General features: G+C 38.8%; 3 protein-coding genes across 6 annotated transcripts in view; all 3 read left to right on the top strand.

The window, feature by feature from the left end:
- The window catches only part of CADPS2 (calcium dependent secretion activator 2), a 508,166-nt gene that overhangs the window by 154,669 nt on the left and 337,175 nt on the right, over positions 1 to 16,322 (top strand). The window lies entirely within an intron of this gene.
- RNF148 (ring finger protein 148) lies at positions 2,455 to 3,546 on the top strand. The gene has a single exon (XM_025865752.2). The coding sequence runs from the start codon at positions 2,473 to 2,475 to the stop codon at positions 3,382 to 3,384; it is 912 nt and encodes a 303-aa protein (XP_025721537.1). The 5' UTR covers positions 2,455 to 2,472; the 3' UTR covers positions 3,385 to 3,546.
- On the top strand, positions 5,660 to 7,097 carry RNF133 (ring finger protein 133). The gene has a single exon (XM_025865814.2). It carries the CDS (start codon positions 5,886 to 5,888, stop codon positions 7,014 to 7,016), a length of 1,131 nt encoding a protein of 376 aa, XP_025721599.1. The 5' UTR covers positions 5,660 to 5,885; the 3' UTR covers positions 7,017 to 7,097.

Genomic DNA, 16,322 nt, shown 5'->3' with positions numbered 1-16,322 from the left:
TCCCCTCACATAGTTACCACTTGTGGGTGAGAGAGATAAGGATACTTGAGGTCTGCTTTCTTCACCAATTTTGAGTATACATTATTATTTACTACAGTCACCATGCTGTACATTAGGTGTCTACAAGTTAGTGATTTTTTTTTTTAATAAACTAATTTGGAAGGAGGTAATTCCAGTGTTTTAAATTCTATTCCATTGGTGTTTTTTTTTTTTTCTCAAGTGTCGTTGACACCCAATGTTACATTACTTTCAGGTGTACACATGTTTGGACAAGTTTATACATGATGCCCTGCTCACAAGCGTAGCTACCATCTGTCACCAAACATGCTTTACAATACCATTGACCGTATTCCTTATGCTGTGCTGTTTATTCCCATGACTTAGAGAATTACTTCTTAAAATCCTACCCCCAAATGTTAAATAATCACAGATGTAAACAGCCTCCAATGTGATGATATAAACTGTTGTCTTAGTAAGGCTTCACTTCATCAATGTTAATAGAATGGGCCAGGGATTCACTCGGTTTGAAACTGGGAAAAGTCTACATTTTATCTGTCTTTACAACATGCTCGAGGAAAATGGTATGAATGATACGAGTTTGTTTCCAATTTTATTTTTAAAAATGAATATTAACTTAAATATTATGGGCTGGGGAGTACAATTAAATGTTTTTGTCAAAATGAAAAAATTCTTCCAACATGCCTTTGGTTTCTTTTTGTCTTTTAGTCTGTTTTTTTGTTGTTGTATCCCCAGGGTGTTATAGCACGCCTGGGGCATAGGCTATGTCCTGTATAAAGTAAGTAAATGTTTGAGTGTTACCAGTTTTTTGAAGCCTTGAAACAGAACTCAAGTGAAGATTTAAAATAGAAGCAAACCAGCATTAAAGGATCTTTAAAGCAGTAAAGATGCCATGGTTTGCAACAATAAAGTAATATAGTGATTGGCGACAGTTGTGGTCATCCTTTCCTCAATCCACTACTACCCTTCCAGTTACCACATCTGTTAATTCAGCCTTTGAAGTAACTAGTGGACCTGTCTGTTCCTCTGCTTCTCTACTCCGCCATTTCAGGAGTCCAAGCCACTGTCTACTTAAGCTCATCTTAACCGCTCTACTCTCCTCCTCCAATCCACTTCCCACGTAGGGCAGCCAAAGTGCACTTGTTAACAAGTCAGCATTTTGAAATGCTTATAAGTTGCCTCCCCAGCTTGGAACCCCCTACATGGTTCTCTTGTCCTTGGGACCTAATCCAAAATCCTTGGTGTAACATTTACTACCCTGAACACCGACTGCTATTTGCTTTCCTCTCTCATTAACTTTCACACTCTCTTCTCATCTTGCCAAACATATATTGCTTCAGATCCTTTCACTTGCTATGTCTTTCTTGTGTTGGGGTCTTGAAACTGCCATTTCCTCTCCCTGATATATTATTCTTTTCTTGGGTAATTCTGATTTATCTTTCAAGTCTTAGGCTAAGTACCACTTCCTTAGGGGAGAATGCTTTGCACCTCTAGTTAAAGTCTGGCTCCTTTTATTTTATTCTTGATACTCTTGTTTTCCTTTCAGAACCATATTTATAATGTATAAGCTACAACTTGCAGCTATACATTTGTGTGTGTGTGTGTGTGTGTGTGTGTGTGTGTGTGTGTGTGTGTGTGTTTAAAATCTGCCCTCACCAGATAGTAAGCTCCAGTAGGTGTGTCTGTTTACTTGTCTGGTGTATGAACCATGCTTAGTGTTTACCTGGCACATAGTAGGTTCTTAGTAATGATTTTAGTGAAAAGTTGAATTTGTCTTTCATGTTGGCAATGTATCAATCTTAAAACATGTTTATTGTCCTCATGTTGAATCTGGGATAGCATTTAATGTTGGGAGAGAGTGGGAATGATTTGTTCCTACTGCCCATTGATTAGCATATTGGGTAGCATAGAACCATGCATGAGAAATGGTGACTGGCCAACCACATGCACTAATACATAAATTTATATTTTGTTTAACAGAAAAACAATATAAAGTGGTATTAGGCAGCTTTTCACTTTATCCAGAACTGGGGAAGAAACTCAAAGCTTAAAAATATAAATTTCCCTGTTTATTGCTTTAGAGTTTATTCAAATTGTTATATACCATGAGTCCTTGCTTAGTAGCTTTTTGGCCAATAGGATTTCAGTATGCAGTACACTAATATAAACAACTGGATTGGCTTAACTACCTCTGATGTCACAATTTCCCCATTAGGAAGTCATAATTTTCTTGAAATCACATTATAGTAATAACAACTCTTGTTATTCTGTTTCATTATAAGAAAGATAATCTACCAAAAATAAAAATGCTGGAAGGAGTAGCATACCTTTGACCGACGCAGACCTTTTTCCATTTGTGCGCTTTAATATCTACTGCCAACAATTGGAGTTAGCTTCTTTGCTTTATAATTGATGTTTTGTTTTTTGTTTGTCAGTTAATAGGCAAATGGAGGAATGAGCCTACTTCAAATTACTCCTTCAACTCATAGTTCTGTTTCATCGCGACTGTTAAGGCTTAGCATCTTTCTACTACTTAGCCTTCCTGACTCTAAAGGAAAAGCCATTTGGACAGCCCACCTGAATATAACCTTTCAGGTGGGAAATCGGATTATATCAGAATTAGGAGAGAGTGGAGTGTTTGGAAATCATTCTCCTTTGGAAAGGGTGTCTGGTGCCTTGGTACTTCCTGAAGGATGGAATCAGAACGCTTGTAATCCTATGACCAACTTCAGCAGACCTGAACAGGCAGACTCTTGGTTGGCCCTCATTGAACGGGGAGGCTGTACTTTTACACACAAAATCAATGTGGCAGCAGAGAAGGGAGCAAATGGGGTGATCATCTATAACTATCCAGGTACTGGCAACAAAGTGTTTCCCATGTCTCACCAGGGAACAGAAAATATAGTCGCGGTGATGATAGGCCACTTGAAAGGCATGGAACTTTTGCACTTGATTCAGAAGGGAGTTTATGTGACGATCATCATTGAAGTGGGGAGAATGCACATGCCATGGCTGAGCCATTATGTCATGTCTCTGTTCACCTTCCTGGCTGCCACAGTTGCCTACCTTTTCTTGTACTGTGCATGGAGACCTCGAGTGCCCAATTCTTCCACCAGGAGGCGAAGACAGATAAAAGCAGATGTGAAGAAAGCTATTGGTCAGCTTCAACTGCGAGTGCTCAAGGAAGGGGATAAGGAACTAGATCCAAATGAAGACAGTTGTGTTGTTTGCTTTGACATATACAAACCCCAAGACGTAGTACGTATTTTAACTTGCAAACATTTTTTCCATAAGGCATGCATTGACCCCTGGCTTTTAGCCCATAGGACATGCCCCATGTGCAAGTGTGACATTCTGAAAACTTAAACCTGGAGAATCTTCTGAAGATGTAAGCGAGTCTTTCCAAAGAAATTACATGAATTCTCTTTTAGCACTTTTATGTAGAGAAAAAACTGAACTTCATCTTCTCTACCTAAGTATTAATGAGGATGAAATTTGTGTGTTTTTAAAATAAAACTCCATATCATGCCCAGGTATTTGAACTTGTTGTTTTTCTATTGGGTTGCTACTTTTTTGCCCTTATCCAAATAAGAAAATTAGTATATGTTAAAAACAAATTAGTCTTCAAATTAAAATGATTGTGACATTGAGGCCACAGAGAGTCGTGATACTTTAAAGTTTCTTTTTTATATTTCCATATTTTTGACATCTAATATCGTTGTTAAATAAATTTCATTACAGAATTAGATCTTGATTTAATTCTCCATGGTTAATTAATACCTGGAAATCTGGTTTCCAAAGTTGCTAAGTAATGTGTTCTAGGTAATTATTTTAGATGATAGCACCTCTGGTTATATAACTAAAATATTTTAAATCGTTATAGGCTTCATTTAGGACAGCATCACAAAAAAATCACTTTTGTTTGCCATAGCCCTTTAAATCCTAGCATAGTGAATTAGCTAGGGTGGCAGATTTCCCTTCTAGAAGTGACCGTAGTAAATGCTTTTGTTTTCTTAAAATGGTGATGAGTGTGTCTGTGGGAATTTTGATATAAATCTAGAATGGAGCTGAAATTTTGTTTAATTGCGTTTACAAATTGTATCTTTTGCCTCATTTTGCTTCTCTTCTCGAGTAGATAAAACACCTGTGTATAACAATAAGAGGTTGAAAGATTTGAGTTATGGTTTTGACTAAAATATTTGCGGGTGAAATGCTAAACCGTTGATATCCAACTTAGATGACACTTTGAGTCTACACACTATGTACTACACACTTTCAAGAATGGGTTGTATGGAAATAAAATCAGATGAATGGCCTTTGGGAAAGAAAATGGACCATTGTGAGCTGTAATTTACACGGTAATATTTTCTTTTTATGCTGTTTTGGTTGGGCCTATAGGGTCTTTTTCTCTTCCTTTCCTGCCTCAAATTATTTTGGTTCACATTTCATAAAAAGAACTAGCTCCCTTAGTCCTGGTAAGACCTAACCAAAACGGTCTCTTAGCATCCTCTGTGTAAAGGTCAGACCTTTGTGTTTAAGGTCAAAGTTCTTGGTTTCCTAGCTAGTGGATGAGAACCACTGAGAAATACCCTCAAGAAGGTGTATGGCAGCACCAGGGGTTGGCCACGTTTGTTAGTTCACAAGTTGCTTTGGTCTCAAGTCATTTTGTGACATTGATGTAAGTGTAGCAAAAATAAAGGCAGAGCTGATGACGGTGTGTGTGTGTGCACGCGCACTTGCGTGCACGCGCTCATGCGCGGGTGGGTTCACCAGGGATGTTTGTTGATTTTTGGCAAAGGTTTTGCTCAAAGCATCTATGACCTTTAACACTGCTGTCAGTGGTTAACTCTAAATGGGGAGCTTGACGTTTTTCTTTTTTAAAATCAGTAGCTTCCTTTTTGTTTGAAATGAATTATGCTAAACTAAGACTGCTACATATAATTTTTTTCCTCCTACTCTTCCTTTCTTCCCTCAAAATATTGTTAGATCAGTAGCAGATGCCAAGATCTGCAGAGAAAAGAGTTTAATGTTCTTTACTGCTGTCATCCCTATGGAGAGTCAATGTAAGAGTGAAGAAGTGAAGCTGAAGTAATCTAACAGGATTTAGAAATCAAAATCCTCCTTTTAAAAATCCAAATCAAAACCAGACTGAACCAACCAACCTGAGCAAGCAATTATTAAATAAATTTAGTACAATGGTTTACATGATAAATAAAAAATTTGCACCATGACCAAAATGTGAGTTAAAAGTGGTACTACAGAGCTCACTGCTTTTACCACATAATTATTCATAGTACTAATTTCTAATTATTTAAAACTTGCCATCTTGTTACATGTTTCCTTGATTTATTGTCAAGAAAAATAATTCTGTGGCTTTCTTGCATATGCTTTCAAGTCTTGTATAGGCATGTGTTGTATGATTTTTATATTTAATTTTTTGTTTAAAGTGATACCTGTTAACATGTAGCTCAAGGATTGAATTGATTTTACAATCTAGAAATCACCCCTAACAGTATTTGAAGCATTCAGGCCAGTAAGTTTCCAGCAGGCTCAAAGCTCTTCTCTAATTGGCTGTGTTGTCTTTTATGTCATAATCACATTACCCAACTGTAAACAGTATCTGGAGTTTACATTAGTGAGACTGGGATTTTTTTTTTTTTTTCAATCTAAAGTGTTTCTCTCGCAAATAAAACATCTGAACCTCATAAGACATCTTTAAGAATTTCTTAGAAAAACATGCTGGAAGACAGTGAAACTTGTTTTCACCCGGAAGATTTTTCTCATGTTGTTCTGAATTGATTTTCAGCAGATGTGGAAGCCACATCTTTTTGTTGGGTTGGTACTTCAGTCTCTAGGTGAAGAGAGAGATGAGTCTACTCAGGATTGGCACTCACAGAAACAACACTGCATCTTCCTGGCTTATGAAATTTAGTTTTCTTTGGCTTCTTAGTCAGAACTGTTGCAGAGCTAGTGCTGTTTGGACTGCTTACATGAACATATCCTTTCACGTTCGGAATCGCATGTTGTCAGAGTTGGGGGAAACTGGAGTGTTTGGAAGAAGTTCCACTTTGAAGAGAGTGGCAGGAGTTATCGTGCCACCAGAGGGGAAAACTCAAAATGCGTGTAATCCCAGTACCAGTTTTAGAAGATCAAAGAACTCCGAGACCTGGCTCGCGCTTGTTGAACGGGGAGGTTGTACCTTCACGCAGAAAATTAAGGTAGCTGTTGAGAAGGGAGCCAGTGGAGTGATCATCTACAACTTTCCAGGAACTGGTAATCAGATTTTTCCCATGTCTCATCAGGCCTTTGAAGACATCGTTGTGGTGATGATCGGTAACCTAAAGGGCATGGAGATTTTGCACTTAATTCAGAAGGGAGTTCATGTCACAGTCATAGTTGAGGTGGGGAGAAAACACATCATCTGGATGAATCACTATTTTGTGTCTTTTGTGATTGTCACAACTGCTACTTTAGCATATTTCATCTTTTATCATATTTGGAGACTTTGGGTAGCCAGGATTCAGAACCGGAGATGGCAGCGGTTAACGACCGATCTCAAGAAAGCCTTTGGCCAGCTTCAGCTTCGGGTGCTGAAGGAGGGGGACGAGGAAATCAGTCCGAATGGAGATAGCTGCGTAGTTTGCTTTGAACTCTATAAGCCTAATGATACAGTGCGTATTCTCACTTGTAAACACTTTTTCCACAAGAATTGCATCGACCCCTGGATTCTGGCCCATGGGACCTGTCCTATGTGCAAATGTGACATTCTTAAAGCTTTGGGCATTCAGGTGGATGTTGAAGATGGAAGAGAATCTTTGCAAGTTCTCATGTCGAATGAATTGTCTGGTAACCCCCCTAGTGAAGAGGGGACAAACAACGAACTTCCTCCTGCAGGAGGGTCAGACAAAGTGACCCGTGTGGCGGAGGAGGAGGAACCCTCTGCTCAGAACGACAGCCAGCCTCGTGCAGTAGCGGGAGATGTTCATCCTTCACCTTGACAGCATGACCTTTGAGGAACTGGATTAAACCTGTTTGTCAACTCAAGTCCTAATACTTGACAAGCAGTTGGTTTGTTTGAAGTGTGGTTTTTGTGTCCCTTTCTGTTACTTTGGTAACTGTCTCCATTCTTTGTCAAGCGGAAAAAGGGCCTAGCAGGATTTTTTGTTCCCTTTTTTTTTTTTTTTTTTTTTTTTTTTTTTGCCTTTGCTAAATGTTAACTGCTTGTCAGTGTCTGTCATTCCTATGAGTATATATGGCTGTTTCTACATACAGGTGCACGTTAAAATCGAGGACAAATTTTTTCCCCCTAAGTGTTTGTACATATATTGGGCTCTATATTGGTAAGAAAATTGTTAATACATTTGTATGTTCCTTATACAGAAACCATCAGTTAAGTTTGGAAAAGAAAAATTACCTTTTACGTGCTAGGAAGAGTACTTTTTTGAGATTATATATAGTACAATATACTACTTTTGAAGTCATTGTGCTGTGTTTTTTCATTCTTATCATGAAAATTTTGCTGTTCAGAATTTTATTACTCTTGACAAGCAGTCCTTTTCAAGCTATTAGTACCTTTTAATGTGATTTGTATATGCATAATGATAGCAATTTTAAAATAAAAACACTAGCTCTTTTAAATAATTCCGTGCCCAGTATTGCGTATAATTAATACATGTTCATAATTTGTAGAAAGATTTAAATGATAAATCCTCTGTTTAGTTTTTTTCCCATGTGTTCCACCATACTACCCAGTTTGTTTTGCCATTAAGTATTTAAAATATGCTAGGTTATTTTGGAGATAGATATCACAATGTAGATTTATTATGACATCTTGGAATTGTGTTTATTTTGTTCACTGTATTCCCAGGATCTAGCACAGTGCTGGGCACTCAAATACTTTTGGAGTGAAGGAATGAATCAGTACTTTATTCATTATGTAAATATGTGTTAAAAGAAAAACTGGACAGTTTATCCCAATCATACACAATAATGGGAAGTTAATCCTGAAAATTTTCACCCTGAATCACCTTGACAAAATGGAAAACTATGATTTTTTTTTTTTTTTTTTTTTTTTTTTTAGCCCAGAATCCCTTATTTCAGTTTAGCATGCACAGTTTTAACAAGGACCTTTGAACTCTCCTGAGCTGATAGTGGGGTTTTGGTTCTTGTGCAACACTAGAGAGACATCTATTCGGAGTGGTTTCTTGAGTTTAGGGCTAATACTGGAATTCAGAGACAGGTGGAAGGGCAATAATTGGTTCTAACTATAACACCAAGCAAGACTGAAAGAGGAAGAATCAATCAGCTAAGGCCTGGGCGAATCAGCACACAGCAAAATGCATCCAAGATGACCAGGTTGGGTGGGGGGGTGAAACCTGACTGGGTATGCACAGGCTTTTTTATACCCAATCCTGGAGAGCTTTGACTAAGTTAATCAAAGGAGATGCTCTTTGAAAGAACTGTAGAGCACCCATACTGGGGAGGATTTAGCAAGAATGCTATTTTGAGGATCTTTCTCAATTTATCTGGGAGAATAAAGTTATATTCTGAGGTACTAAGGATCGCATTGAAAAGACAGGACCCTGAGGACCCTTTGAGGGGCTACACCTAGTAGGAGCTGAGGCTAAACCAGGATAAATTGACTTTCTCAGACTGGCCACTGTTAGCATCTCTGCCCCTAGGGCTAGTAGTTCATGGGGGTAGTTAAGGTGGCTTCCACCAGCTGCCCAAGAGATTGTTTGGGGCTATGGAAGTAAATGCATCTGGCAGGGCTGGCAGCCCCTGAATCCAGGTTTTAGAATCATTACCATTCTGTGTCATCCTAGCAAATTAACCTGGGGGGCATGTTCCATGACAGACCCAGAACTTGAGGAATTTGTTGTTTGCTCTTCACACTAACACTGCTCTTGCCTTCTCTTTCAGTCCTTCTCTGCACCCTCATTGGTTTCGTTTCTTTTCTTCGTCGTCGTCAACCTAAAACCTGACTCGTGTATGAAATTAACATTAACTCACTTTTATAATTCAGTGTCTTGTTAATATGGACATTTAACCCAGCGTTTGTTTGTCTCCGTTTGAGAATTTTCAGTGGATGCCCTTTGAAGGGTGTTAGAACCTATGTTCGGGTCAGTGAGCTCGGGAACTGTCATCACTGAGTGCCGACCATGTAGTAGGCGGTGGACTAAGTGCTTTCTATTGCTTTTTCTTATGTCAGAACAAAACAGTTTTAGTTTTTGTCTTTAGAGTGTTGTAAACAGATCAATAAACCACTTTTAGTCTCAATTTAATAACCAGGACCTGGAAATAAGACTGCTATGTCAAATGTAAGGTATTCATTGTAGTAGGTTTTTATCTACTTTTTGGGTTACATCATTTTCTCTTTTCATAGTGATGTAAATAAATTTTGTCATAATGGCATGGCACTATAATATGAAGTATTCTGCCCCTAATACCAATGTCATGATGCATTTCCCTTGCATTTCTTCTTTGTATGTATTTTTGCATTCTCCAGTAGTTTGATTACCCACACTCATCTCTCATAGGGGGTTGATGTTCCTTATAAAAATGCAACTTTTTAAATTCATTACTGGGATAAATTAGATTTAATATTTACTGAAGTGAAAAGGATTCTATTTTTTTTTTAAAGATTTTATTTATTTATTTGAGAGAGAATGAGAGAGAGCACGAGAGGGGAGAGGGTCAGAGGGAGAAGCAGACTCCCTGCTGAGCAGGGAGCCTGATGCGGGACTCGATCCCGGGACTCCAGGATCATGACCTGAGCCGAAGGCACTCGCTTACCCAACTGAGCCACCCAGGCGCCCAGTGAAAAGGATTCTAAAGAACTTGACAACTGATTGGGTGATGCAGTAGGTGATTTTATCTATACATTTCCTTGTCTTACAGGACACACTAAACTAAATGTATGCATCCCTGTCTCTTACCATAGACTTACTATAAGGCAATTGTACTATAGAGAGATGTTGGTCAGCCGTAATACTTACCATAGTGTGAGTATTTCCAAGGGTTTAATGAGCTTGGAATCTGGCGTTTCTGATGGTATTTAAGTTTAGTGTATAGTTAGTGTTTTCTCCTTTTACAAACATACTGGTTTTTGAAGTAGCACACAGGAATCCAGTGAGGGGAAAGGATCAGAATTTGGAGAAACACTGATGTAAAAAGAGCAAGCCTTCACATATTGCTACTGTGTGGAGGAATCATGGTGACTGCATATTCTTTACTCCATCATTTACTATGGGTACCAGTTTCTGGATTTTAGAATTTATTTAGCTTTGTATTTAGTGCATGTTTTAAATGTTTAGTGCTCAGTGATGAAGATTAAGGATTATGTGTTATTGCAATAACCAACACAAATATCTTAATATATGCCTGTTTTTCTAAACTACAATAACTTTTTTGGCAGAGGGAATGATGCACCTGAGATGAGTGGCTCCCTGTGTGCACAGGTGTCAGAGCTCTTCATCACATCCCTCCACAAAAACCTCCCTTTTTTATAGACCACCTATAAGCATAACACCTGTCTTCACAATTGTGCTGTCATCTTAGACCTCCAAGATTCAGTGCTCCTTGGTGACTTCAGCTGCTGACATGAATTTTCCTCATTGTTAATGACCAGGGTAGTCCTGATTTCAAAACTTCTCTGAATGTTCATCTCTCAATTCAGTAACAACATTGTTGCCACACGTCGGCTTTTGTCATTTTTGGAAAATTTCCCAGCTAACAGCATCTTTTTCGGAATTCCCTCTCTGAATTTACTTGACCTTTCATTTCTACTCTTTGCTCTTTGTTGTCACTCCAAGCAGGGTTTCCTGCACCCATTCTTTCTCAGCCCATCTCTTTTCCAGCTGCAGCCTAGAACCAACTGTAAGCCGTTTGCTTTACCACATGCCTCTGAATTCCTTGCCTTCTAGACTTCTTTACCAGGACCATTTGTTGGTCCTGAGTCCTCTCTATTGATTTTCACCGGATGTTTACTTCCATTTAAAAATTCTTTATTCTCTTAACTCCTTTTTTAAAATTTCTCATTGATCAGTACTTCTTGGCCTTGTCTGCACATCAGAATCCCTTGGGAAGCTTTTAAAATTCTCAGTGCCCAGGCTGCACCCAGGACCTGTACTCTGGGACTCAGGCATCAGAATTTTTTTTAGTTACCCAGTTGATTCCAATGTGCAGACAAGATTGAGAACTGCTACCCTAAGGCTGTCCCAAAGAGCCTTTACATTAATCAAGTTCTCAATTTCACCTTTTGCTTCTTTCACATTGACTTGTTTTCTCTTTACTCAAAATATTGAGGTAGAAATCTAAACATCAATCATAAGTGGTGATATTTCATGAATAGTAATTGATAAAGGCTTCTGGGAATATGAAGGAATGGATTTCAACTAGAGAAGGGATACTTAGAAGGAAATAACATTTGAAATGGAGCTACCATTTGGGAATGATATGAACAATAATTGTTCCTTTCCCCAAAGAAAGATGTTTATTGGTAATTCAGGCAAAAAAAAAATAATCTAAGAAGAATTTAACCCTGATAAACCGTGGATTCTTAATATTTTTCTTTTACAAGTTTTTATTTAAATTCCAGTTAACATACAGTGTAATATTAGTTTCAAGTGTAGAAGTCAGTGATTCATCGCCTATATACAACACCCAGTGCTGCTCATGACAAGTGCACTTCTTAATCCTCATTGCCCATTTAACCCATCCCCTGGCCCATTCCCCTCTAGCAACTCAGATTGTTCTCCATACTAACAACAGGGTTTTATAAGGAAGTGATGTCCTATAGAACTTTGGTTAAGGAACTCAAAGACCAGGAATTCCAGAGGCTGTTGTAATAATCCAGGAGTGATAAAGACAAAATATGAATAAAAGCAATAGTAGGTGAATCAGGTTAGATAACATGGGTCACCTTCAAGGTAATGTTCTTTGATTTCATTTGCTTATTTGTATTTTCTACCTCTTTTTTTAATGACCAGGGTATCACTGATTTCAAAACTTGTCTATACCCATAACCTTCATCTTCTGTTTACCTCCAGTGTAGCAACACAGTGGATACAGAATGGAAGGGTTAGGGTTGGGAACGGTTAAGGAAGGGTCAAGGATGACTCCTGGATTTCTGGCTGGGGCAGTAGGTGATGATGATGCCATTCAGTGAGGTAGAAAATAGGTGAAGCAGGTTCGGGGTGGAAGAGGAGTTCAAATTTTGAGTATGCTGGATTTGAGGAATCCAAGGAATTTATGGTAATGTTCACTACACATCTGAAAGTATAGGTCTATGCAAATTAAATGAGGTAAGTGAAAACATAGCAAAAGGCATGATGTATGCTAAGTACTCAATTGTGATTTACTAGCAAATCAACCCACCATTGACTTTTTATATTAGTAATTTTCTAAAATGTAAAATTTAATGCTACTTTGGATTCCTTGATTTTATAGCATTCCCATGTACAGTGCTGTATGAGTTTCTCTCTCGAAAAAGGATGGTGAGGGGGTGGTAGTGGTAATACCAATTTCATTATAACAAGGACTTAAAACGTAGAAACTTAATGAATCCTAACAAAAACTGAGGTATGCACTATTATTATCCCATTCTTTAGATGAGAAAACTAGAGACCCACAGAGGCTAACCAATTTGCCCAGTGTTAAGCAGCTGTTATGTGACAGGATCTATGTTTGACGTTGATCTGGTTTCACAGCTCCTGGTCTTTACCACTACCCTGTAGTTGGCAAGAAAAGCTAGTGTTTAAGAAGAGAGTGTTAGATGAGTCCTGTTTAGAGGACTTAGAGGATCGGGCCTTAGAAAAAAACTCCTAGCTAAAAGGTATTGGGAGGGTAGAATAGTGGTAACTGGTGCAATCTCAATGTAATTAGTGATAAAGCAGTGTGGGTGGGTGAGGGTGTGGGCAGGATGTATCTGAGAAGGGAAAGTTGAGCTCCAGGGGAAAGCCTGCTTACAATTAGGAAGTACTGATTCTGGAATTGATCTCTTGTGTAAAAAATGAATTAGTTGGGGGGGGAGAGGGAGTCTGTGTAGCCTTTTTTTTCCTTTGCAATTCGAGAGCATTAAAAATATTTATAATTCCCCCTTAGTAATTACCATTCCATTTGAAAGTTCAGTGATAAGCACAGTTGCCTATGGAAAAGACCACTATGCTTTTACATCAGATGACCTGTATGTGTGTCCTTTCCCCAAGGCAGAACATCTCAGAACAACAGTCCTCAGGCCAAGAGTGGCAGCATCACTTCCAACAATTGTTGGATTCTAAGGCCCCACTGCAGAACTCATGGAGTCGGAAAATTGAGGAGTGTGGTGGGGGGGCAGATACCTGTTTTAACAAGTCCTCCAGATGATTTTGATGAACATTCAAGTTTAGGGACCTCTACTGGGTCTCAAAGTCAGTTTATGTTCAAAAAAAGAATGTATCACATAGATGTAATCAGAATGAAAAAGTATAAATGAAGATAATTGTGCATCTTAAAGCAGTACACAGATAAAAGTTGCTATTGTTACATTGAGACACATTTAGGCATATTTCATGTGCCCAACTTCTCTGATTTGTGCGTGACTTGTGCATGTAAATGCTTATTCCTTTCCTCTCCCTGTTCTGGTTTCTCTACCATCACTATTACACTGCCAGGGGATTTGTGAGAAAGCATATGAGTTCCAAAGTAGAAAGTTAGAAAAAAACCCAAAAAGCAGAAAGAGCTTAGGGCAGTCCAAACACTAGGTTGGGCAGCCCACACTGGGTAAAGATGGTTCCTAATACCACCTATTTAGTAAAGGTCTGAAAATATTAAAACAGGACAATAGATGAAATGCAGAGGGGAATTATATAAATTCCTAGGTTTGGGTTCATAAACCCAGCTTCACAAATGAGGGAGACCTAGTGTCCATAAAAATGTAGCAGAACTACATCTAAGCAGGCCACCTGAAGGTGCGTGGCATCTTCTGTGTTAATAGCACCACTGCTTCTGTAGCTAGAATTACTCCTTTTCGTGTTAATGGTGAGATCTTACCCCAATGGCAAATTCACTGATGATTTCATTCGTTCAACAGATATTGATCGACCTGGAATTACAAGGGTGAACCATACAGATCCCATTGCTCTAATGGAACTTGCTTTCTGCTGGGATTAAGTTATAGTACAGATGTAGTACTTTAAGTGGTTGTAAGGGCTGTGGAGAAAAATAAAACTGAAAACAGGGCAGGAACCGTCAGAGGCAGAGTTGCAGTTTTAAATGGAGGAGGCTTCACTAAGAAGATGAACAATGGAACCAAAGACCTGGAAAGAATGCAGGCTCTGCACGGGAACACATATGTGGGAATTGCAGCATGTGTGGAGAGCCACCAGCTTAGTAAGGGGGCCTGTCACTTGAGCAGTGGTTAACCTGGAAGGTTGAACACCATGTTAGCTGCCATTAAAAATTCGAAGAATGGCCTTGGGAAGAACTTATATTTCCTTTGGTATTATAGGGGATAGAAGTCTGTGAGAACAGTACTACTATAAGGCAAGTATTGCCACTAGGAAGCAAGGGATAAGGCAGAGGGAGAGAATCCTCAGACTCCCCGCTGAAGTGCGAGCCCAACACAAAATTCTATTCTACGACCTTGAGATCATGACCAGAGCCGAAATCAAGAGTCAGACACCTAAACCCATGGAGCCACCCAGGCGCCCCAGGGGAATCCAAGTTCTGAAAGGCTCTTGGATTTGTACCTTTGAAGTCCCTCACTATCCTGAAAACCCAATACTGGGATTAAAAACCAACATTGTTCCATGTATAGTTGCCATCTGGTGGAAAAATGAATAACTACAAGGTATAAACTACAGAAATCGATTCAACAAATATTTATTGAGAGCCATTAGATGCCAGAGAGATTCTGGTTCAGTGGTTTGGGGGCTCATTTTTCTTTGACTTAGGATGTTTGCTTTGAAGATTGACTTTTCAGAATTTTATTTCATTTTCATTTTGGAACTTCATTTCTCTGCTGTAGGCTCCTGGCTTGTCAAGAGTAAGTAACTTGGTGTCCTTAAGAGTCATGTATTAGATACCTAGAATATGAAAGGATAGTAGCTCATTCTCTAGTATCTTGACAGTATTGTAGAAAATAAAGCAACTTGGTTTTTAGAAATATTTTTTAAGTTTTTATTTATTAGAGTGAGAGCAAGAGCAGGATAAGGAGCAGAGGGAGAAGCAGACTCCCCGCTGAGCAGGGAGCCAGATGCAGGGCTCAATCCCCGGGACTCCAGGATCATGACCTGAGCCGAAGGCAGACGCTTAACTGACTGAGCCACCTGTGCACCCGGTTTTTAGAAATATTCTTTCTAAATTTTCTGTGTCAACATTAGTGTATCACCAGTCTTCTCAAAAGTGTCCTGAGCTACTGTACCTGCAGCGAAGGGGCCGGTGTTTGTTTTCCAATCCATTGCGGATTATTTTGTAAAATAAAAATCATGTGTTTGACTTATTCTAAATTGCATAACAAAAATAATTTGGATTGATGGAGGTGTAGATGGATATGTGAGAGAAATGCTAGACTAAAATGTCATTTGTAGAATCTAGCCTGGAGGTATAGGTCAGAACAAAGGCAGTTGTTGCATGTTTGAATTTAGGATTTCTTCACATTCGATAAAGGACTGAGATTGGGTTAAATGATTTTTCAAACCACTACAAACCTTTCTTTCAGTTTTTCTGGTGGACACGTTCATAACAAAATGTTGGTGTAGAATTCTGCTTTTGGATGTCAGGGCAATGTCACATCACTGTAAGTTTCTAAAAATTCTCTGTACTTGGTGATGGACAGATATTAATAATTTGGGTACTGGCTTGGTCCACGGCTCACACTTCCCATAACACTGACTAAACTCTTGATTTATTCTGTAATACTAAAGTTGTGTTAAGAAAGTTGTTATCCCTCTTCCACTAGTGAGGAGACTGAGCCAGGATGCTGCAGGGTTTCTCAGCTCGTGTCACGCCCTAAACACCCGGGTCTGATTCCCCTCCAGTGTGTGTTGCATTATTTCCCCACTGACAAAAGGAGAGTGACACAGAAATGAGGGTGAAGTGAACAGAATTACAGAATTGACTTTGGAATATTGTAAAGCTGGAAGACTGAGCACATTTTCTTTGCTCCATATAATAAAGGATTTATTGAACATTAAATACTATGAGACTACAGAAGTAATACACTAAATTAAAATTTTTTCTGTATCGGAAAAAAAATCACTATAAAATAGGTAGAACAAAATAGCTCAACCCAGGAACTTAGTGTTTTCTTTCTTTCTTTCTTT

Source organism: Callorhinus ursinus, unplaced genomic scaffold, assembly GCF_003265705.2.
Source record: "Callorhinus ursinus isolate GAN/ISIS: 27379988/994484 unplaced genomic scaffold, GSC_fseal_2.0 scaffold12, whole genome shotgun sequence".
Classification (NCBI taxonomy): Eukaryota; Metazoa; Chordata; class Mammalia; order Carnivora; family Otariidae; genus Callorhinus; species Callorhinus ursinus.
The sequence above is the reverse complement of the archived record's forward strand: the minus strand, read 5'-3'. Positions and strand labels throughout refer to the sequence as shown.

What these genes read in the sequence shown, in the direction of transcription:
- RNF148 (XM_025865752.2), top strand. Translation starts at nt 2,473, where the DNA reads ATGAGCCTACTTCAAATTACTCCTTCAACTCATAGTTCTGTTTCATCG.
- RNF133 (XM_025865814.2), top strand. Translation starts at nt 5,886, where the DNA reads ATGAGTCTACTCAGGATTGGCACTCACAGAAACAACACTGCATCTTCC.